This window comes from Anabrus simplex, chromosome 1, assembly GCF_040414725.1.
Source record: "Anabrus simplex isolate iqAnaSimp1 chromosome 1, ASM4041472v1, whole genome shotgun sequence".
NCBI classification, from domain to species: Eukaryota; Metazoa; Arthropoda; class Insecta; order Orthoptera; family Tettigoniidae; genus Anabrus; species Anabrus simplex.
Window position 1 is genome coordinate 545180 of NC_090265.1, and position 24678 is coordinate 569857.

The 24678-nt window shown below is 38.7% G+C and overlaps 1 protein-coding gene across 4 annotated transcripts in view; it reads right to left on the reverse strand.

The window, feature by feature from the left end:
- The window catches only part of LOC136883299 (sialin), a 181498-nt gene that overhangs the window by 18018 nt on the left and 138802 nt on the right, over positions 1 to 24678 (reverse strand). For all 4 annotated transcript variants that reach the window (XM_067155545.2, XM_068225241.1, XM_067155537.2 and 1 more), the window contains 4 exons: positions 20008 to 20131; positions 16750 to 16883; positions 5192 to 5334; positions 1550 to 1670 (listed from right to left, as the gene is read on the reverse strand). In XM_067155545.2, the coding sequence (XP_067011646.2) occupies positions 1550 to 1670; positions 5192 to 5334; positions 16750 to 16883; positions 20008 to 20131 (522 nt within the window). The remainder of the gene's footprint in view (positions 1 to 1549; positions 1671 to 5191; positions 5335 to 16749; positions 16884 to 20007; positions 20132 to 24678) is intronic.

The following is a 24678-nucleotide window of genomic DNA, read 5'->3' on the forward strand; positions in this document are numbered from 1 at the left end:
CATCCGCATTAACTTCACATTGTTCCAATAATGCATTAATTTATCATCATGAATACCTGATGAAAAAATATCACGTGAACCACTTACATTTTGCTCTCACAAAGAGTGCCACAAAATTATGTATATCACAGAATTTTAAGCCGGCCGATGTAATCGGCTCTGGCAACTTCCGACTGGATTAATAAAGGCCAAACTGATCAGCTTTGGCAATTTAACCCTTTCACACTCAGCGAGAAAGCTGACGGCGCCGATACATCGGCTCTGTCCTATTTAGGGATTTTAGTCATTTGTGTGCCTGTTAAATCGTAACAGTTAATCTTGATGGCACCTTAAAGCGTTGAATTTGCGTTTTACTCTACAGATATATCCACCAGCCGTACAAAATATTTTTATTTTCGACAAATGAAATCTGTTGACAGTGAATGTTCATGTTGTGGTTATTTGAAGTTGTTATTGCATGGATCAGTTTTGATTGGCTTATGAATACAACAATTTGATCTTGATATGAGTTTAGGTTAGAGTATATTTTGTTTCTTTGATATATCGTGTGTTCGCTGCACTTCGCAAACTATAATTTTACTCCTTTTCATAACTCCGTTGTTGCACGTGCTTGCGTCATCTTTTTATCGTAATGGCTAGGCCATATTCAAGGCCGAATGAGGTCGATATTCTTGAATTTTCAGATGATTTAGACAGTAATAATGACCTTCTTTTGCTGAAAGTGATTTGCATTATGTGGGAAATGACACAATCACAGCTGCTCACCGTGCATCGGACCGCGAGGACCTGACATCGATGACCGTTACATGTACACTGAATAACTTTTTTGCCATGCTTCATGAGTGAATTGCAGCATACACATAATACTGATATCAAATTATACAGAATGAAATGTTCTTTCTTTCACGTCTAAGAGGAAAGAAGGAAGACGCAATAACGTCTGATTTTTCAGTTATTGAAAACTAAAAATTAATTTTATTTTCAAAATTTAATAAATTTTTTTGGCTTTACCAATAACAATACGTCCTAGGTATATTCATTTCTGAAATGCTCATAGTTTCCTGTATTAGTGTGATTTATTTTATTTTAATGGGTGTTAAACTGTTTGCGTGTTGATTTTTTGTAATTTGGTTCGGAAAATGACAGAAATTAGTCTGAGTGTCTTCGAGCAAACTCCTGCATATAGGCTGAGTGCCAAAGGGTTAAAGGGCGGGTGCTTGCTCTACCGCCTGGCTCCAAGGGGGTTAAATTTAATCTACAAGTTCAGTTCTCGTGAAAACGTTGTCATCAATTTAATTACAATAAACTGTTATTTTAATTTCAAATTTAATTAATTCACATTATTTTTCCTTGTTTCCCTTGGGAGTCTACTTAATGCCACTCCACCCCTGGGGGGATCAAGAGTCTGTATATTTTTATTTGATATTTTGTCTTTAAGCCTTAAGCTTGAAGAGCTGGAGAGTAAAGCAACTATTATACGAGGTGTTTGGTGACACTGAATCATACAACTATGGAGCTAGTGTAGCTGGAATGTCACAAACTCACCCACCTTGTTCTGAACTATGAAGCCCGTTATGGTCGGACTGATGATACCAGGAAGGCTGCCAAATGTGTTTCCAATCCCAAGCAGCACACTTGCATGTTGAGGTGCGATGTCTAAATAGTTCACACTGCGAACAACAAGAAACAATTTTATAAATTATACTGCATGTGTTGTCATTATCTACTAATTATGGCACAAGAAAATCACATCCAAAATATTGTATTTCGTTTTTCGTTTTCCTTTGTGCTTGTTTGAACATCTAGTTTATAAAAATGTTGTTTGTTTCATGTCAGCTGTTACTGGAGATTTTAAAATTGTTTATATATTATACCATATTTTGCGAATGAAAAAAGTCTGACAGATTATTAAGTAAGTACAGTTTTCTGAAATACTGTTATATTTTCCCTAGATTGATCATGTCTTATTTCTACTTGTGTGTAGATAGGGATTCGCCCTCATTTAATCATCATGTACCATTGGACAATTTTCTTTTAATTCACATTAAGTGATTAAATTTCTTTTAGCGCACTGCACATGTCTGAAGGTGCGGTAAAATCCTAAATTTCCTTGTAAAGATCTTCCTATTTTGAGTTTTTGATTTGTTCCTTCCATTATGAGTTTAGATTTGTTTCTTTTTTCTTAAAATAAATGTGTGTAATCCAAGGCCAATTACCCTCTACATTTTCTTTCTTCGCAAAAGGCTACGTTCCATTACCTCTCAGGGTTGTATGCCACTTTCCACATTCATTTTGTAATTGTCATGTTTCCTAACCTGTTTGTTTACATTTTATGCTACAATGTTTTGTTGAATCTTAAGTTTTCTTTTACTATGTTTAAAGTTTCATAACTTTATTACTATTATTTTATTTGTGTAAGTAAGCTGTTAACGATTACAAATTTACTTAAATAATGCTACATCATTACTATGCCTTAAGCGGGGCATGTTTAGCCTATGTTCTAGGCATCTTCAGCTGCTGATCCTAATATCTAAGATGAAAATTGCTAGGATCCTAGGTTTTGTTTACGATAAAATGCTTAAAATATTTGGGCTAACATGAATTACTCTGTCTACTAAGTTATGGTTACACATTACTATACATTTTATAAATCGATCCACCTTGTTCTAGGCCTCCCTCTCGCTCTCTTTCCCTCAAACTTCATCTCTATCATCTGTTTTGGAATTCTTTCCTCCTCCATTCTCTTTACATGTTCAAAGTATCTTAGTTTACTCTAATCAATTATCTCATTTACATTTTCCATTCCAACCTCGTTTCTCGCATGTTCATTTCTCAATCTGTCTTCCCTTCTCTTTCCTGTCATACTTCTTTGGTATTTCATTTTGCTGGCTTGAATTCTACTCTCCTCCCTACTTGTCATTATCCAGGTTTCAGGTCCGTAAGTCTATATGGGCGCATAATACATTTTGTACATTATCTCAGTACATTTCCTTGGTACTTCCTTATTCCAGACAAAGTTGCACCCTCTTGTTAATCTCCTTGTATTCTGCATTAACATTCCCACCCTGTGGTGGAGCCATGCCACATAGCCGATCAACCACTGAAGAAGTCGTGTGTCTTTCGGCTGTTTTCCGTTTCACTACGATAGACTGCTATGGAAGTTTGGCCTTGGAAGTCTCTCGTGGCTATCTGGGGAGTTTATAGTTATGGGTATTGTAACCAGATGACAGGAGTAACCAGTTCATAGATGATGTACGGTATGCTACTCACTTGGCGCCTAGTTGCTCCCTGTGCTTCTTGGCTTAGCTTTCAACCACTCTGAAACTGTGAAAGGTCTGATGATGTAGGAAGGATATACTGTGGAGGAAGCTCTTGTCCTCATTGAGTAGTGATTCTGAAGAAGATGACGATGACAGTGATTTGTCATCTGATTCTGGTGATGGAACGATTTCAATCACATCTTCTACTTCCGGCATGTTTTCCACCCCAGTTACTGTTTTGTCGTCTAAACGGTCGGCCTATTTCGATGATTCGACTGAAGATGGTGAGGATGAAGATCGGGTGCCTGAACCACTGAGTAGAAAACTAAATTGGAAAAAGTACAACCTGAATCTGAAGAAACGTAAAATTGACGCAGCTAATTCCAGATTTACTGGGCGAGTTGACCGTGCAGTTAGGGGCTGTGAGCTCGCATCTGGGAGATAGTGAGTTCAAACCCCACTGTCGGCGGCCCTGAAGATGGTTTTCCGTGGTTTCCCATTTTCACACCAGCCAAATGCTGGGGGTGTACCTTAATTAAGGCCACAGCCACTTCCTTCCCATTCCTGAGTCTTTCCTATCCCATCGTCGCCATACGACCTATCTGTGTCGGTGCAACGTAAAGCAAATAGCAAAAAATTTCGGACTGAAAAGTGTAGTGGACAATGCTAGCATGTGAAGTTTGTTTCAGCTGTTTTTAACATGAGTATCATAACTCTTCTGTGCGAGGAGAATGAAAAGTGCTAAAAATATATTCATAAGCATTTCACTGAATACACATTACAAATAAAATTCTTTTAAACTCTGCCTGTCCTCTCCTTACATCAGCAGCTGACCGCAGATGGGAGAGCGGAGCGTCACAAGTATTCCGTACAGCGGGCTTGGTGAACTGCCCGCTGATTGTGTCCAGATGGTCACGCCACCATACTCGCTACGTCAGAGTTCATTCACTCCCTAGGTTTTTATTTTTATTTTTTACAATTAGCTTTCCGCTGCATCGACACAGATAGGTCTTATGGCAACAATCGGACAAGAAAGGGCAAGGGGTGGGAAGGAAGTGGTTGTGGCCTAAATTAAGGTACAGGCACTTGCTCAATATGTACAGGTTACTGTGCAGTATTCTTTATCAAGATGACTAATGTACCCCTACTAAAATCTTGAAAGAAAATCTAAGAAGCTACTGGTGTGAAAATGGGGAAGCATGGAAAACCATCTTCAATCCTGCCGACAGTGGGGTTCGAACCCACTATTTCCCGGATGCAAGTTCACGGCTGTATGCCCCTAATCGCACGGCTGACTTGTCTTAAGTATTTGAAACTGTCAACAGTTTCATGGCTTTGACCTCCAATCTTCAGAATTTTCTTGTGAACATCTTCCAATATTTCAGGGTTGGTGAGGCTGTTATATATATATATATGGGCCAATAGAGTAATAGACATAAAATATGAATTGTTAACATGTTGTTCAGATGTTTCTTTATTCCTGTAGCTTCTTACATTTTCGGAGATTTTGGTAGGGGTGCATCAGTTGCCTTGATAAAGAATAACCTGTACATATTAGGCAAGTGGCTATGCGGTTTAGGTTGTGTAGCTGTCAGCTTGCATTCAGAAGATAGTGGGTTCGATCCACAGCCATGAAGGTGGTTTTCTGTGGTTTCCCATCTTCACACCAGGCAAAAGCTCCTCAATGAAGGCCAGGGGCACTTCCTCCAAAGTCTAAGACCTCGCCTATCCTGTCCAGGATCATAAAATCTGTCTGTGTCAGTACAAAAAGTAAACTGTACATAAAACAACAGGTTCAACCCAGGAAAAAAGCTAAACAGTAATTTTAAAAACTCTCCACATCAAAAACATTCAAATGTTCTGCCAAATGAACAGAAAAACAGGTTGTAGATAAAAAGCAGTCATCAGCCCATAAAAGTGAGTCTACTCACAAGAATCCTGATGTAGCAAACGCTCCCAGTCCCACAGCTAACGTGAGACACGTGATGGCACCACTGGGAGTCAGCAGAAATGCCGCAAGAAGCATGAAAGTACACTGGCAGATGAAGGCCCCGCATATGAATATCTTACGAACCTTTTGAATGATAAAATCTCAAAGTTAGAATATAATGAAATAATTTTTTGGTTGGGGACAAGAGAAATGTTGTAGCCTTGTCTATCAAGTAAGGTATTTTGACCAGAGAGGTGGAAAGTAAGAGATACCTGCAAGGATATGTTGGGCTAGGTTTACCTGAAGGGAGGAGGAGCTACTTCGGTTATAATAGTAAGCCAACTTTTCCCCTCGGTACTGGAAAATAAAATGAATGTATATTGCAACCGTTCACTATATATTGCCTGACACATGGATGATGATTTACTTAGGTAACACAAAGAGTAATTTTGCATCAGGAATAGTTATATCAAGACCATAGCTAGCATCATACAAACGTACCACTCAAGTGCTTGTTTAAATTGAAGAAATTTGGACAATGTATTTATTTAAGTCATGGATAGAATAAAGAAACTTTGCATATATAACTATGAATTTTAAGGACTCCAAAATGTAATCACTATTATGAAGGATGATAAACTTTGTGCATAAACATTGAAAATGACTCCTGTTGTACATATTGTGGTATGAAGGAAAAGTTTACGACATGTTTGGCATGCTAAGAAAAAGGACAATTTATTATACTGTATTTTGAAAAGTTAGAATTTAAATCTTACAAACTGACATTCCTTGTGGAAGTTAGTTTATATTATGAAAGAATGCTGGACAAGTAGTATTCAAAATTCAATCATCTGTAATACTTGTTTATAACCATATTGTTACATCCAGAGACTAAATGGAATGCACCCACCAGATTTTATACTCTTTGGTTTGGAGAACAGGTTTTTTTTTGTACAAGAAAGGATGATGTAAATAAAGTTTCTTTGTGGAAAATAATAAAAGTCATCACCTGTGTAACTATCTGACAAATTCCGTTATATCGGGTAGATTTTCGGGTTCGACGTAACATTAGTGGCGACCATGACAGGACGTGAACAAAGCAGTAATTTGAAATGGATAAGTTGACTAAATCGCGAAAACCAATACGTGCGATGTTCACGAAAACATACGATGCGGTGATGGCGGAAACAGACCCCAACAAGGTAAGATTGCATTTTACTAAACTAGAACGACTAGAACATGAACTGAAGGATGCCGATGAGAAAATATTAGAACTGCTTCTCGACGACAGTGACGAAGAACGATACACAAATGAATACGATAAAGTGAATGAATATCGTGATAAAGTAGATGAAGCTCGTCAGAGAATGGAGTGTGTTGTATTATCACAATGTACAAATGAAGGAAATCAAATATCGACTGATGGTTTCATAGGTTTCTCACAGAAAAAGCTCAAACTGCCGAAAATTGAACTTCAAAAATTTTCCGGAGAGGTTAGGGACTGGTTAGGGTTTTGGAGTCGGTTTCGTCGAATTCATGATGACTCAGACATAGAAAAAGAAGATAAATTTCAATATTTGATCCAATGTACTGTTGAAGGAAGTAGAGCTAGGGAGGTGGTAACTAGTTTCCCTCCAACAGCAAAAAATTATGATAGTGCAGTTCAGTGTCTTAAAAGTAGATTCGGAAAAGAAGAATTACTCGTAGAATTTTATGTTCGCGAACTACTTGGACTTGTGATTCAAAATGTTTCTTCAACACAAAGACTAACTCTCCTAAAGCTCTACGATCGCTTAGAATCCCACCTTCGATCCCTTGAATCTCTGGGCATGACTGCTGACAAGTACGCAGCATTCTTGTTTCCGTTAGTGGAGTCATCTCTACCAGAAGACTTGCTGAGAATATGGCTTAGAAATTCTGTCCATCACCCTGTTAGTGACTCTACCGAGGATTTATACTATGACAAACTCTCGCAACTGATTTTATTCCTCAAGAATGAAGTGGAAGGTGAACAGAGGGTAGCACTAGCCCAAGGAGGATTTAATACAGCAAATCAGAAGCCTACAAAGCAGAAACCTAGGTTAAACGAAATGGAAAACATGGCCACTGCTAGTAGTCTGCTCACAGGAGACATTAAAGATCTTGGAAATGTATGTGTATTCTGCAGAAAATCTCATGAGAGCAAAGAGTGCTTCAAGGCGCAGAAGATGACTCTAGTGGAAAGAAAGGATAGTTTAATGAAAGTGGGGTATTGTTATCAGTGCTTGAGACCTGGTCATGTTGCCAAGATCTGTCAGGGTAATGTAATGTGTCACTTCTGTGGAAAGAAACATGTTGTTCTAATGTGCCCAACATTACCTTCAAATATTTCCAAGGAAAATGTGGAAGAAACATAAGACGAATAGGAAGGTGCCAGTGCTACCTCAAAATCAAATCAAAATCTCTTTATTTGCAAATGAGGTGTCTACCTCGGTGGCAAATGGTACACTAAAATACATTATTGTCAAGCACTAAATATTAAATTAACAAGAGAAGAAAATTTTCCTATAATACAATATTATACAATTTACGCTAACAATGTTTTCTATTAAACACACAGCTCATCCTTAATAAATTTATATTGTTTACAAAATTCTACTTATATCTCCTGTACTACTTACAAATATAGTCAACTGATATACAGTATGTATAATTACTTCAAATGATACTATACAACTGGTATAAGATTAATATTTACATTGCATTTATTTATTTAATTTTTTTTTTTTTTTTTTTTACCCGTTCTGGATCCTAAGTAGCATAACGACCTGCTGCGTCTTAACCAGAGCCCCTTTTGCCACCACTTTTCAGAGTTCCTGAAGGGCCTTCACAGCTACCGTAGCGGTCCCAGGGCCCCCGAAGTCCCCACTGTACTTCACCCCTACAGGCAGTCCCCTACTTTGGCTGTCCAAACTCCTTAGACCAGGGGATGGAATTAATTTATTCACACACATTTTTTTATTTACAATAACCTGCACTGGTCGAATGCCCTCTAACACTTCATTTATTTTCTCTGTTGCTGTTTATTCTCTTCTTGAATATCTGTACAGATTTTGGAAAAGGATCAAACACTACCCCTGGTAAACTGTTCCACTCCTTCACACCCTTCCCAATGAATGAAAATTTACCCCAATCGCTTCTGCTAAAATTCTTTCTAAATTTATATTTGTGGTCAGTCCTGCCGATATAATTATTTTCCAACTGAAGCCTCTCACGGATATCTCCCCATGCTTCTTCTCCCGTATAGGCTCTATATAATCCTATAAGTCTAGTTTTCTCCCTTCTCTTACTTAAAGTTTCCCACCCAAGTTCCTTTAACATTTCTGATACACTACTCTTTCTCCTGAAATCCCCTGTTACAAATCTTGCTGCTTTCCTCTGCACACTATCTATTTCTTTTATTAGGTATTCTTGGTGAGGATCCCAAACACTGTTTGCATATTCCAATAATGGACGAACCATACTCAAGTAACTTTTTTCTTTTAATTCTTTGTTGCATCCTTTAAGTAGCCTCATTATGACATGTAACGATCTGTATGCTTTCCCAACAATGTCATCAATATGACCCTTCCAGTGCAAATTACTTTCAAATCTCACACCTAAGTATTTGCACTTGCCATCTTTTGGGATAACTACCTCATCCAAAGTATATTCAAATTCAGTTTTAAAGCTCCTGTTTGTAAAAGTTGTAACAATTGATTTGCCTCCAATAACCTTCATATTATTTTCTTCAACCCATTGTTGGATACTTTCAAGGTCCCTTTGTAATTCTGAACAATCCTCAATGTTGCTTATTTCCCTATAAACAATTATGTCATCTGCATACAATCTTATTTTTGATGTCATATTGTTCCCGAAATCATTTGCGTATATTAAGAAAAGTAATGGACCGATTATACTACCCTGTGCAATTCCCTTCCAAACTTTCTCTTCCTGAGATACATTATTTCCTACTTTGACTTTCTGAACCCTTGAATTTAGAAATGTTTTTATCCAACGTGTAACCCTTACGTCCAATCCTATTCCCTCCAATTTCTTTAATAATATTCCATGTTCCACTCTATCAAAGGCTTTGGAAAGATCTATGGCTATGCAATCTAACTGACCTCCTGAATCCAATTGATCTGATATGTCCTGCTGAAATCCCACCAGTTGTGCCTCACAAGAAAATTTCTTTCTAAATCCATACTGGCTCCTCATGAACCAATTTTTATCATCACGTATCCCTCTGATGTACTTCGATATTATACTCTCCAGTATTTTACAAACTATACTGGTCAGGCTGATTGGTCTGTAGTTCTCTGGTTTCCTTTTATCACCCTTTCCTTTATAAATTGGTATTATTATAGATTCCTTCCATTCCTTTGGTATTACACTATTATTTATGACATAGTCAAAGAGAAATTTTAAATAAGGCACTATGTACCACCCCATTGTCTTTAATACCTCCCCAGTAATTTGATCACTTCCTGCTGCTTTTCCTTGCTGAAGCAGTTGGATTTCTCTGAAAATATTTTCGTTTGTGAATGAGAAGCTTCTTGTTTCCCTCTGTCTCTCTCCCTCTCTATCTTCTGTTTCGGTTTCCAACTCTTGACAATCATCTACTGAATCTCTAAATTCCCTACTAAATAGGTTTGCTTTCTCAGTATCTGTTAAATAGTGTTCACCCCCTTCTCCCACCATTGTAGGAATTTGGATTCCTTTTCCTTTTTGATTCCTGATATATGAATACAGCTTTTTCCATTTCCCTTTGTGGTCATTACCCTCTTGAAGTATGCCATTCATATAATTCTCTTTTGCTTCCTTTTTCACTCTATTCAGTTCCCTCATTAGCTGTTTTCTAGTTTCTCTACTCTCCCTACCCTCTTTGATTTTCCTGTTTACTATTCTACATTTTCTTTTTAATTTTCTTATTTCCCTTGTATAAAAAAAACAGGGTCTGAGGTCATTTTACCCTTCTTAACAGGTACAAATCTCTTCTCTCCTTCCCAAATGATTCCTTTAAATTTAGCTCAAAGTGTATCCACATTACTCCCTTCACTTATCCAACAACTGAATTGTGATTTAAGGTAAGTCCCAAATTCATCAACTTTAGTTTTTCTGTACAATTTCTTGTCTTGTGTAACCCTCTTATTAAGCCTTTTTTTTGGGGGGTAACCAAAACTGTAGTCAGGATGTTCTTCTGCAGACCTTGTTGGTGAAGATCACAGGAAGAAAAGGGGATCGGGTAGTAAGAGCACTCATAGATAGTGGATCACAACGATCATACATATTAAAGAAACTGGTAGATACCATCGGACTGGAACCGTCGGGATCTGAAAACATGATTCATGCTCTGTTTGGAGGAACTGAATCAAAAGAGTATCTACATTTTAATTATCAAATACAGTTGAGCAGTTTAGATGGCAGGTACACATGTAAGATCCCTATATTGGATCAACCGATTATTTGTGGTACTGTCCCTAGAATCCAAAGTGGTCCTTGGATGAAAGCACTTGAAAAAAATAGAATCTTTCTCTCTGATTCTGGAGAAGGGACGCCTGAAATTGAACTTCTTTTAGGAGCGGACACCTACGGAACACTTCTCACTGGAAGAATAAAAAACATGAAATGTGGATCAGTGGCAGTTGAGACTCAACGTGGGTGGGTTGTTATGGGGAGGCTATCTCTGAACAGTCTCTCAGACTCATCCAGTATGGTGGTATCGTCGATGTTGACTTTAAACACTGCAATCACTGATTTATGGAAGTTGGACACCCTGGGAGTTAGGGATCCTGCTGAGAGGACATCGAAGAAAGAAATAGAAATGGCTACCTTGGATCATTTTAAGAAGACTGTCTCAATCAACGAGGAAGGCCGTTACGAAGTCCATCTACCATGGAATGAGGTATCTGAGGAGCTCCGCAACAATTTGGAAATTGCTGAGAAGAGGTGCAGGATGACAACTAACAAATTGTTGAGTAGCAACAAGTATCAGGAATACAATGTTGTGTTTCGGGATTGGCTTCAAGAAGGGGTGATTGAAGAGGTACCCTTTCAAGACCTTGAGAATAAATGTCACTATTTACCTCACAGAGGTGTATTCAAAGAAAATTCAACCACACCGTTAAGACCCGTATTTGATGCTTCTTGCAGGGGGAAGGAAAGTCCATCTCTGAATGAGTGCCTGGAGAAAGGACCAAATCTGCTGGAACAAATTCCACCTATTCTGATCAGGTTTCGCTGTCGTGAAATTGGAGTAATTTCGGACATAAAAAGGGCCTTTCTGCAAATTTCTGTTGCTCCTTCAGACAGAGATTTCTTGAGATTCCTATGGTGGGAGGATTCCTCCATGAAAAAATTCAAGTTATTCCGACATCGACGAGTTGTATTTGGGCTCAAGTGTAGTCCATTCTTGTTGGGTGCTGTTCTTGATCTCCATTTAGAAAACATCCCTCCTGAACTGCAAGAAACAGCACAACTATTAAAAAGCTCATTCTATGTCGACAACTGCGTAACATCCCTTGATTCAGAGGAGGAAACGACCCAATTTGTTGAGAAATCTATGAAACTACTTTCAGGAGCCAGATGTGAACTACGTGGCTGGGAATGCATCTCCAGGGGAAAAGAGAATACGTTTGAGAGGATTTCTCCTGTTCTTGAATTATTATGGGACAAGGAAGAAGATGTATTTTACTGTGATGTGAGGCCTCAAAATGAGACTGGATGTGTTACACGAAGAAAAATCTTGGCATCTGCTCAGAGGATTTTTGATCCCATTGGTTTTTCATGTCCTCTGACCTTATTCCTTAAACTTCTCATTCAGGATAGCTGGAATTCGAAGATGGGGTGGGATGATCCATTGCCAGAGGATGTACAGAAGAAGTTTAGAAAATGGGAATCTGAAGTTTGGCGACTTTCTGAAGTGAAAATACCGAGACATTTCGTAGTAAGCAGGTCTGAACAAACCTGGAGTTTACATACATTTTGTGGTGCCAGCCGGAGTGCTTATGCTGCAGCTGTCTTCATACGAAGCTGTACCGGAACTGAAGAGATTGTTTCTGTTCAGCTGATCATGGAAAAGACAAGAGTTTCACCACTGAAGGAAATTTTGATGCCACGATTGGAACTCCTGGAATGTTGTATTGGTAGTCGACTAGCAAACTTGGTCAGAGAAAGTCTGAACTTGAACGTCTCGGAGTTTTATTGGACGGACTCTTCAGCGGCATTGTATTGGATCAAGAGAGATGAGTCATGGGGAGTGTTAGTGAACAATCGAGTGAAGGAGATTAGATCTCTGACGAGACAAGAAGACTGGAGGCATCTTCCTGGGGAGCAGAATCCAGCTGACCTTCCATCTCGAGGCTGTTTCGTAGAAGTCCTTATAGACTCCAAATGGTGGGAGGGTCCTCACTGGTTGAAGTTGGCAGAAGGGGAATGGCCGACATCAGTGGTCAACGTGGATGATGACATCATCAAACAAGAGAGAAGAAAAATATCTGCATTACTGATCAATTCCTCAGCGGAGAATGGAGATGTCTGGTACCTAAGAAGATTTTCCAAGTTTTCTCAAATTGTCAGATTCTTTTATTGGTTCATTTTGGTTTTCTGTTAACAGAGGAATAAAGAAAACCAAAAGGTGGGAGGTATGTTACATCCAGAGACTAAATGGAATGCACCCACCAGATTTTATACTCTTTGGTTTGGAGAACAAGTTTTTATTTGTACAAGAAAGGATGATGTAAATAAAGTTTGTTTGTGGAAAATAATAAAAGTCATCATCTGTGTAACTATCTGACGAATTCCGTTATATCGGGTAGATTTTCGGGTTCAACGTAACACATATAAAGGTGCAAATTATTGTTTAGGCACCATAAGTCCCTGTAGAAAGGACTGGATACCAGCATTATTTTCCTTACTTTTACTACTACTACTGCCAATCAGTTTTTCATTGTCTTACAGTCTCTTTAGTAAAGAACTCAAGAGGACAAACTTGGACAAATGTTTGTTTCTAGGACGAGGAATTAGGGATTGGAATTATTCACCAAGGAAAATGTTCAATAAATTTCCAACATCTTCAAAGCCATTTTAAAAGAAGTCTAGGTAAGCAAGAGATACGAAATTGGCAACCTGGACAATAGCCCTAACTGCAGATCAGTGATTGATTGATTTTGATAGGATAAATGTGTCAAGGGATAGGATATTAAGATTACACATCAGAAATGTATCGGATAAAAATTAAAACACAAATTTAAAAAAAAGAAACTGTAACTGTTTTTCATGCCATGCATTTTGGGGCAGAAGTATTCTCGAGTACTGCTCCTGTAATCATAAATGTAGCTGTTTCTAGAAGGTAGGATTCTAGTTTGTGGAGAGGAGCATCCACATCAGGAAGAGAATATACCAGAGCCCAAAAACTGGTCTGTGGTAGACGAGTCTTGTTCATTTCAAAAGTTTGTAAATGTTGAGGATAATATCAGTAGTGTCAACGATAGTAAGATATCATTTTGAGTCACCTTGAAGAAGAAGAGGAAGAAGAACTTCATTGATTGTGAGAAAGCGTTTCATAAAGTGCGATTTCCACTTCTCATTGAGATAGGTTGCCTACATCACATGACACGAACTAACAGCCCCTGTATATATACTGAAAGGAGTGAGACAAGGCTGTCTACTCGTACCATTCCTGTTTAATGTCTCTGCTGAGAAAATCGTCAATAAATCTTTAACCCTTATACGCTCAGCGAGCCGATCTATCGGCTCGGGTGGTATTGCTTAAAACACTCAGCGTGCCGATCTATCGGCTTTGTGTTCGGACGGCTGTATAAGTACCTTAATGGACCCCCAGATGTCAGGAAAAGACATTAATAGTAGCTTTTGGATTTAGTTTACACTTTTCTCGAGAGATACAGACACTAAGCTCACCTGTTTGGAACAAATGAAGATATCAAACCGCGTATGTTCACCGCATGACGAGTTGAAGTGTGCTGCTTGCCAGTACAGTCTCATTTAAGCTTCAAAATACGTGTTTTCCTTCGTTTTATTGCTTCCATTTTAATAATAGATTATTGTTAATTATATTTTCTTTATATTCTACATTTATCAGTGTTCTCAAGTGAATTTTAGTTTAACATTTCGTGTTATTAGATTTTCGTGCCACGAGTAGGCCTAATTTTTTTACATGGCTGGGCCAAGTTCTAGACTAAATAATTCCGATGTTTTGGATTATTTAGATGCTTTAGACGATGACGGTGACGTTATAGCCGATATTGATTCGTATTTCAGTCCGACTCATTGGCCGAATGATCAGCGTTGAGGTATTCGGTTCAGAGGGCCCGGGTTTCATTCGCGGCCAGGTCAAGAATTTTAATCGCCATTGATTAATTCTTCTGACCCGGGGCCTGTGTGTTTGTGTTTGTCCCAACACTTTCTTCTTCATATTCAGACAACACACTGCACTACAAACTACCACGGTAACACGCGATAGTGATTACTTCCCCCCATATAGGGTTGGCGTCAGCAAGGGCATCCGGCCATAAACCACCAGCCAAATCCACATGTGCGACACAGTTCGCACCCGCGACCCCACAGGTGTGGGAAAAGCTGTAGATAAAGAAGAAGTGATTCGGATTTTACAGGTACTGAGGATAGGAGAATGTTTTGCAAAACACAAATGCTGACTCCGGAAGGTACGTGTACAGTTCTTTACGTCAGGTGCTATAACTCATGACTAAATAAGAATACAAAAAACAAAATTATATCATGTTATACAGAATTAAATGCTCTTATTTTCAGAATGACTGAACACCAATATCACTAAAGAACATATTACTTTTTTAGTATTTAAAAACAGATTTTTATTTTTTGTAATATATTTTCAAATTTCAAAATTTATTTTGAAGTAAAATATGCCATGAACAATTTTGGGATAATTGTTTCCTAAAACGATATTAAATAGTGTACTACTGTAATTTTTTTCAATTTTGTAACTGGGGATTTCTTTATACGGCAATTTTTTACATTTTAACATGCATAATCATGAAAAATGGCCTGAGTGTTTTGGGCTTGACCGGTGAAAATAGCCTGAGAGCAAAAGGGTTAACAAAAACCAAGTTTGGGGTGAAAATAAGAGGGAGACTACTGCAGACCATCAAATTTGCTGATGATCAAGTTATAGTTGCAGGTAGTCCAATGAATTTATCCAAAATGTTGCTAAAGCTGAATGAAAAAGCTAAAGAATTTGGTATGAAAATGAATATTAATAAAACAAAAGTCATGATGTTTCGTAGGAACATTGCACGTGAAGATCAGTGGTGAGCCTGTACAACAAGGAGGAGAGTTCACATACCTTGATCATATCATAACAGAAAACCTTACACGTCACACTGAAATAAACACATGAACAGCAATAGCAGAGGAAGCCTTCAGAGATAAACGGTCCCTTCTATGTCCGTCATCTTACGTCTGTTGTGTTGAGACCTGGACATTAACCATGTTATATTATGAGGCTAGAAGCCTTTGAGATGTGGTGTCGGCGTTGGTAGCAAGGGATAAGTTGGGTGGAGAAGACCAACAGAGCTACTGAACACTGTCCAAGAAAAGATAGCTGTTGAGTCAGATTAGGAAGAGACGACTTTCTTGGATGGGACATAGGCTTTGACATAGAAATATGTTGATGGAAAGTTTGGAAGGTAAAAATACCAGGAAAACGCCCTCGTGGAAGGTCAAGAAAAACATTCATGGTGACATTTCTTGTGAACTCAGGATGCAGGAGCTATGCAGACGCAAAACGTACTGCACAGGATCGACCCAGTTGGAGAAGATTCATCGCAAGGGCAAACCAGTCATAGACTGAATTACTCAAAGAAGAAGATGGAAGAGGTATTAGTGATTGAATTAGTTTACCAACGGAGAGGTTCGATAAATTTCTGACTTCTTTGAAATCATTTAAGAAAAGACTAGTTAAATAATCTATAGAGAATCTGCCACTTGTGTGATACTCATAAGTGCAGATCAGGGGTGATCAGGAGAGGAAGGGGCTTTTAATGCCTTATATGCTGTAGAGAAGGTGTTTTTTACAAGTTGCTTAATGTCGCATCGACACAGACAGGTCTTATGGCAAAAATGGGACAGGAAGAGCCTAGGAGTGGCTGTGGCCTTAATTAAGGTACAGTGACAGAGTATCCATTTGCCTGGTGTGAAAATGGGAAACTATGGAACACCATCTTCAGGGCTGCCAACAGTGGGATTTGAACCCACTACTTCCCAATACTGGATACTGCCCGCACTTAAGCGACTGCAGCTATCGAGCTCGGTGTGGAGAAGATGGAACTAATACGAACATATAACAGACAAAAACAATCAACAATTTCATACATTTTCAATTGGTAAAGTAATTGTGTATTCATTTATTTTTGATGCGGTAAATTTTTCAGACAATGCAATATGTAGTGTTACAGCTTAATAGTAATAATAAATTTGTGTTTGGGACAGTTCACATGCCGTTTACAGTTGTTGTGTCAGTCCCTTGAAAAGTGTACTTACATTGGTGATGCTCAGCATTTTCCTGGAGAGTATCCAGTCTGCAAGGACACCAGCCACTTGTAAAGTGATAGCCACAGCCAGGTACGGGAGAGCTGATAGGAACCCTGCCTCTTGTACGTCAAACTGGAGGACATCTCAAAACAGAAATACAAATCAGTTCTCTTCAATGTGTTCATTACATTAGCCAAATGCAATGAACAACTATAAATAAGCTTCATTCAATGAGTCTGATGAAGCAATGTTGGGATGAACGACTGATATTAAAACCAAGAGGAATAATCCCACATCATTTTAACCTTTAAAACTCCTATGTCTGGCCACTTTCATTTAAAGCATGTTTTTACTCTCAATCAAACTCTTTCCTTCGTCAATGGAACTTTCCATTCCTGCCGATCGTCATGTCAAATCAAAAATCAAATCAAAATCTCTTTATTTGCAAATGAGGCATCTACCTCGGTGGCAAATGGTACACTAAAATACATTACTGTCAAGCACTAAATATTAAATTAACAAGAGAAGAAAATTTTCCTATAATACAATATTATACAATTTACGCTAACAATTTTTTCTATTAAACACACAGCTCATCCTTAATAAATTTATATTGTTTACAAAATTCTACTTACAATGTCTCCTGTACTGCTTACAAATATAGTCAACTGATATACAGTATGTGGAATTACTTCAAATGATACTATACAACTGGTATAAGATTAAACTTTACATTATTGCATTTATTTACTTTTTTTTTTTTTTAAACCCATTCTGGAACCTAAGTAGCATAACGACCTGCTGCGTCTTAACCAGAGCCCCTTTTGCCACCACTTTTCAGAGTTCCTGAAGGGCCTTCACAGTTACCGTAGCGGTCCCAGGGCCCTCGAAGTCCCCACTGTACTTCACCCCTACAGGCAGTCCCCTACTTTGGCTGTCCAAACTCCTTAGACCAGGGGATGGAATTAATTTATTCACACACATTTTTTTAAATTTACAACAACCTGCACTGGTCGTATGCCCTCTAACACTTCATTTATTTTCTCTGTTGCTGTTTATTCTCTTCTTGAATATCTGTACAGATTTTGGAAAAGGATCAAACACTACCCCTGGTAAACTGTTCCACTCCTTCACACCCTTCCCAATGAATGAAAATTTACCCCAATCGCTTCTGCTAAAATTCTTTCTAAATTTATATTTGTGGTCTGTCCTGCCAATATAATTATTTTCCAACTGAAGCCTCTCACGGATTTCTCCCCATGCTGCTTCTCCTGTATAGGCTCTATATAATCCTAGAAGTCTAGTTTTCTCCCTTCTCTTACTTTCCCACCCAAGTTCCTTTAACATTTCTGATACACTACTCTTTCTCCTGAAATCCCCTGTTACAAATCTTGCTGCTTTCCTCTGCACACTGTCTATTTCATGTTATTTTCTAATGACTATTACTGAAGTGGAGTACATGTTGTACATTATATATTCCTGTGGTTATACTTTAACCTCCACAAGCACAGATACAGAACTAAAAGAACAGGGAATCAGCAAGTTTTTGGATGAACAGAATTCATCTGATGACTATCCATTGCTTCCAAATATGAACTGCACCATTTGTGTAGTGACACTGGAGAAGAAATGCCAGAAAACAAGCAACAATTTACATGTGATCCTGAAAAGAAGGAAAAGACATTGTATACAGGCCATCAACATTACATGACAGTGGCAGTAGTCGTGTTGGGCGTCCTTACAAACGTACCGCGAACAGAATTTCGGTGACCACTGACAACTCTAACCTCTCCAGCTTCTGCATGTAGATAATGCCAATGGTAAAAATAAAGGCTTCAGTACTGACAAAGGGAAGCACACATGATTAAAATCCCCAATCTGGCTGGGAATCAAACCTTGGGCCCTCAGATTGATCAATCAATCAATCAATCAATCAATCAATCAATCAATCAATCAATCAATCAATCTGCATGTAGGGCGGTCGCTCAGGTGGCAGATTCCCTATCAGTTCTTTACCTCCTATTTACATTTATTTGTAATTGTTTATGAAGCTGTTTTCTTAAATGTTTTCAACAAACTTGGAAATACTGTATATCGAACGTTTCCCTTCATAATTTATTACCAGGTGAGTTGGCTATGCGGTTATGCGTGCGCAGCTGTGAGCTTGCATCTGGGTGATAGTGGGTTAGAATTCCACTGTCGGCAGCTCTGAAGATGGTTTTCTGTGGTTTACCATTTTCACACCAGGCAAATGCCGGGGCTGTACCGTAAATAAGGGCACCGCTGCTTCCTTCCCATTCCTAGGCCTTTCCTATCCTATCATCATCATAAGAACTACCTGTGTCGGTGTGACATAAAAGCAAATTCTAAAAAAATAATTCGCTAATAATTTATTCCAAACCCTCATCCTATAAATGAATATTTGCCCCAATATGTCCTCTTGAATTCCAACTTTATCTTCTTCCTACTTTTAAAAGCTCCACTCAAGCTTAATCTTCTACTAATGTCATTCCATCCCAACTCTCCACTGGTAGCTCGAAACATACCACATAGTAGAGTATCTCGTCTCCTTACTCCCAAGTCTTCCCAGCCCAAAGTTTGAAACATTTTAGTAACACCACTCCTTTGTCAGACATCAACCTGAAGAAATCGTGTTGCTTTCCTTTGAAATTTTCCAGTTCGCATACCATGTAGCCGTGGTGCGGGTCCCATACAATGGGGCCATATTCTTACTGTGGTCTTACCAGAGACTTACATGCCCTCTCCTTAAAATCCTTACTATAACCCGTAAATACTCCCATAACCAGGTGAAGAGATCTGTAACCTTTCTTAACTACCTCATTAATATGATTGCCTCAATGAAGATCATTCCTTATATTAACACCTAGGACTGTTCCTCTTGGTGAAACTTACAACTTGGCTTTTCATCCCATTGCCTGCTGTCCATCTCACTACAGTTGCTCGCATAGTGAAGTATATATCATAAATGAGATGAAGATGTTCAAACACTGTTTCATTGACTAAAGTACACATTCATTTCAACATATTATTTTGTTAATTGTCTGGGGAAAATCTATTGTGTTACAAATTAGGTCATTTTCTGATGAAAGTGCAGAAATCAATAAGAGTGAAAAGAAATTGGAGTGCAAAGGGTTAATAATATGAGTAATATGAATACTGTATAATAATTTACAGGCCACCGTTCATCTGGGAACAGAACCCCATTCAGCCAAGGAGTCGGACACAAGGAATGTTATAAGTGCTCACCCTTCATAAATAATGGCAGCTGTGTTATGAGAGTGAGGAATCCCCAGTTTTCACTGACGTTCGCCACAATTGCAGCCCACACTGATCCAGAAGTGAAGAATTTCTTCCATGGATGAACTATGTTCTGGGGGTTAAAAATACACATTAACATTTAATAAAATACCTTGACAGAATACCATAAAAGAACAGGTAGCTCTATATATATATATATATATATATATATATATATTATATATATATAAGGGTAAACAAAATGGAAAGGATGTTTTACAAGATATATGACAAAAAATATATACAATAAGAAATGTCTATCCTGGAATTTGAAATTAAGACATTATCAAACAGTGGCCCAGCCAAAAATTTTACATGCAGCAGAAACTCTTTAAACTTACAAGAATTGGAGATTTTGAAAAATTAGAAAAAGTTGAAAGAAGAATTTTGAGAAAAATACTGGGACCTATAACAAACAACAATGCTGAATTTAGACCATGGTCAAACAGAGAGCTATATTTAAAAGTAGAAAAACTAAAAACTGTTATGAGGAAAAGGAGGAAAAGAGGACTCCAGTTTTTTGGACACATTTATAGAATGAATAACAATAGACTAACTAAACATATCTTCAACTTATTGAACAGTTACAAATCCAAACCAACGTGGTTCACTAAAATTTAAAAGGATATGAAAAACACTGGAATTAAAATAGATATGATAGAAAACAGAACACATTTCAGAGAAGTAGCACAAAAGGCAGGATTTCAGGAGACAAAGAAATTAACAACTGGAAAAAAATAGACTCTCAGTAAATGAAGGAGGCTTTGAAACAAAGAAAGTTAAATGCAAAGAAAAGTAACCAAAGTTGATTTATCGTACCCTCAAAAGGGTTATTCGAAGAAGAAAGAAAGAAAATATCTTCATGTAAGGCAATCCAACTGTCGCCTTCCAACTCCATCAAACTGCTCGGTATTCACATTATGGAGAATCTAAAATGGGATAAGTATGTGCAGGCATACACAAAACTAGGTTTTGTCTGTAGATGTCTCTGCCCTATGATTGGCGTACACTTCACTGGTGTGGCCCATACTACTCTATGGTCTCCGTTCCTGTCACTTAACGACAACGGAAAAGATGAGGAAACTAGAAGGTGTCCAGCATCAAGCAGAATGTATAATAAAAAAACCACATCCCTTTACGTGCAGCCAAGTCATTGCCACCAGTGAACTCATTATATCAACAAATAGATGTAGCCTTCCTTAAGAAATCCCTGACAGACAACACACATCTCACCCCCTTTCCATCGTATGCATCTTAATTACTGCTGTGTAATTAAGGAGTTAATCTTGTTCCCACACTCGCCAGAAAAACCTCATATTCAAATGGATTTTACGCATGGTCTGCTCGTCTATGGAACCTCCTACCAACTGAAGTAAAACTGCTTTCTCTTCCTCACTTCCTCCACGCAGTGAAGAAAATGTATTTGTAAATACATGTATGTATTGTACACTTCCTGACAAATAAAAATGAAGCACCCAGAAGAAATGGATGGATGTTAATGTAACTTCGTACTCGTACACATCATCAGTGGGTATGTAAATGGTTAGAGTTGCAATTCTCTGTGACATAGAACGGCCACTAGAGTGCAGTAGTGTTGTTCGTGTGTAGTGTTGTTACCAGGCCTGGTAGGGTATATAAGGGCATGAACAGCATCAGATGTTGAGTGATCATTGTGAAGGACATCGAGATGCCACACACTCATGTGAGACAGCATTATCAGCACCTGGCAGAGTTTGAAAGGGGCCTCATTGTGGGTCAAATCATGAAATATCCAGATTTGTATGGCATTTGGATGTGACAGTGGCCCATTGTTGAACTGAATGGGAACATGAGGGCAGGCATACTCATCGTCAAGTTTCTGGTCAACCACGTTTAACCACCACAAGAGAGCATCGCCATATTGTGGAACAAGCTCACTGTAACCCCTTCACATCTGTGCCTGCCATCTGAGAACAAGCAATGGACTCCCTGCAACATTCTTTGTAATCCCACACCACTGGTCGGAAACTGGCAGCAGCCGAACTAGGGAATTACCCTCCCATGCGTAGGCTGCTGCTAACCCCACAACACAAACGGCTGCATTTGGAGCAGTGCCATGACCGGGAAAAATGGACTGCTGATGAATGGCAGCACATTGTATTCAGTGATGAACCGTGGTACTGCACCACCTCAGTTGACAATCATCTGGGAGTATGGCGACAACCTTGGGAGAGGTCCCTTTCTTCCAATGTTTTGGAGATGCACAGTCGTGTTACTCGTGGTGTCATGGTGTGGGGAACCATCGGGTACGATGACTGGTGGTGATTAAGGAAACTCTGACAGCACAACGGTACATCACGGACATCCTACGTCCTCATGTGTTACCTATCATTCAACAGCATCACAGTGCCATTTTTCAACAGGACAATGCTCATCTACACAAGGCACGTGTCTATATGAACTGTCTGTGTGATGTTGAGGTACTGCCGTGGCCAGCAAGATCCCCACATCTGCCCCCAGTAGAACATGTGTGGGACCAGCTTGGATATCAATTCTGCTCAGTGCGAGTATCCAGGATATCAAGGACCAGTTACAACAGTTGTGGGCCAGCTTACCTCAGGAGAGGATACAACGGCTTTATAACACCGTTCCCAACTGGATCAGTGCATGCATTCAGGCCAGAGGAGGCGCAATGTCATAAGTGGGGTCATACTACCAAGTTTTTAGTAAATTTGACTCAAATTTGTAGTCACTGACATAACATCATGCACCTTCTCAACACGTGAAGGTCCATTTCATTTTCTCCTCCTCGTCTTGTGGGTGCTTCAATTTTTTTGTTAGGCAGTGTATATAACTTGTATATATTCATATTTCAAGAATGATGTGTGCAAGTACAGTTGAATGTGGGTGAAAGTGTATCCGTGCCCATTTGGGAGTGCTTGTGTATGAGTATGAGCATGGAAGAGTGAGAATACAGGGGTATGAGTGAGGTATTAAAGACTGGGTCATTATTATTATTCCAAGATTACACTGTTTGGAGTGTAAATATATAGATTTAAAATTATCTATACATCTGTAAATATTCAGTATAGTTTTTGTAAACACTGTCACTTCTGTCAATGACAGACCAATGGCTTTTTCAACACCTTGCATTCTATGCTAAAGTGGAGAGGAAACAGGACTTGATTAACCTTTTGCAGGATTGCCTGATTCAGGAACTGGAAAAAATCCAAAGAAAAGCAGCTCGATTTGTTCTGGGTGATTTCCGACAAACGAGTAACGTTACAAAAATGTTGCAAAGTTTGGGCTGGGAAGAATTGGGAGAAAGAAGACGAGCTGCTCGATTAAGTGGTATGTTATACATTATAATTCTCATGTTAGGTCTGTATTGAAATGTACATAAATACAAAGTATGTTACAAGTGTTATTTTTTTAATATCCACCTATTCAATACATACGACTTGTAAGAACAATCAGGATCCTGATTTTTCACCATACAGGTTTGAGTTTGAGGCTGATGATGCCCTTAATATGGGCGAAACATGTATCTTAACATTTTATAATAATATTTAATTCTTAAAAAAGATCTCTATATATTGAATAGGTGGATATTAAAAAAAATAACACTTGTAACATACTTTGTATTTAAGAGGTATGTTCTGAGCTGTCAGCAGGGAGATTGCGTGGAATGACATTAGTAGACGAATAAGTTTGAGTGGCGTCTTTAAAAGTAGGAAAGATCACAATATGAAGGTAAAGTTGGAATTCAAGAGGACAAATTGGGGCAAATATTTGTTTATAGGAAGGGGAGGTCTTGGAAAAGGTGCGGTATCCAACTGATGAGCCCATGCCGCACTCTGGGCGAAACACTGGTAACATTTGACGATTGAGTTTCTTGAATTTTATTTTTAGCTATCTCAATCGGAAGCCATATTTTGGTCATGCTAGCCCGGGAGGGCAATATAGCAAGTGGAGATGCAATTCTCCTCTAGTACGTCAGCACTGCACTGTGCTTATCACATGTATGGCTTGCAGTGGTGTCGCTACCGGCGTGCTAGCCGGCCAGTGTCTTGGAAAAGGTGCGGTATCCAACTGATGAGCCCATGCCGCACTCTGGGCGAAACACTGGTAACATTTGACGATTGAGTTTCTTGAATTTTATTTTTAGATATCTCAATCGGAAGCCATATTTTGGTCATGCTAGCCCGGGAGGGCAATATAGCAAGTGGAGATGCAATTCTCCTCTAGTGCATCGGCACTGCATTGTGCTTATCACATGTATGGCTTGCAGTGGCGTCGCTACCAGCGTGCTAGCCGGCCAGTGTCTTGGAAAAGGTGCGGTATCCAACTGATGAGCCCATGCCGCACTCTGGGCGAAACACTGGTAACATTTGACGATTGAATTTCCTGAATTTTATTTTTAGCCAAGGGAGATGTTCAACAAATTTCCAATATCTTTGAAATCATTTAAGAAAAGGCTAGGAAAACAACAGATAGGGAATCTGCCACCTGGGCGACTGCCCTAAGTGCAGATCAGGATTGATTGATTGATTGATTGATTGATTGATTGATTGATTGATTGATTGATTGATTGATTGACGTATGTCGGTATGTGATCAACAAGTGTAATATGCTTCCACG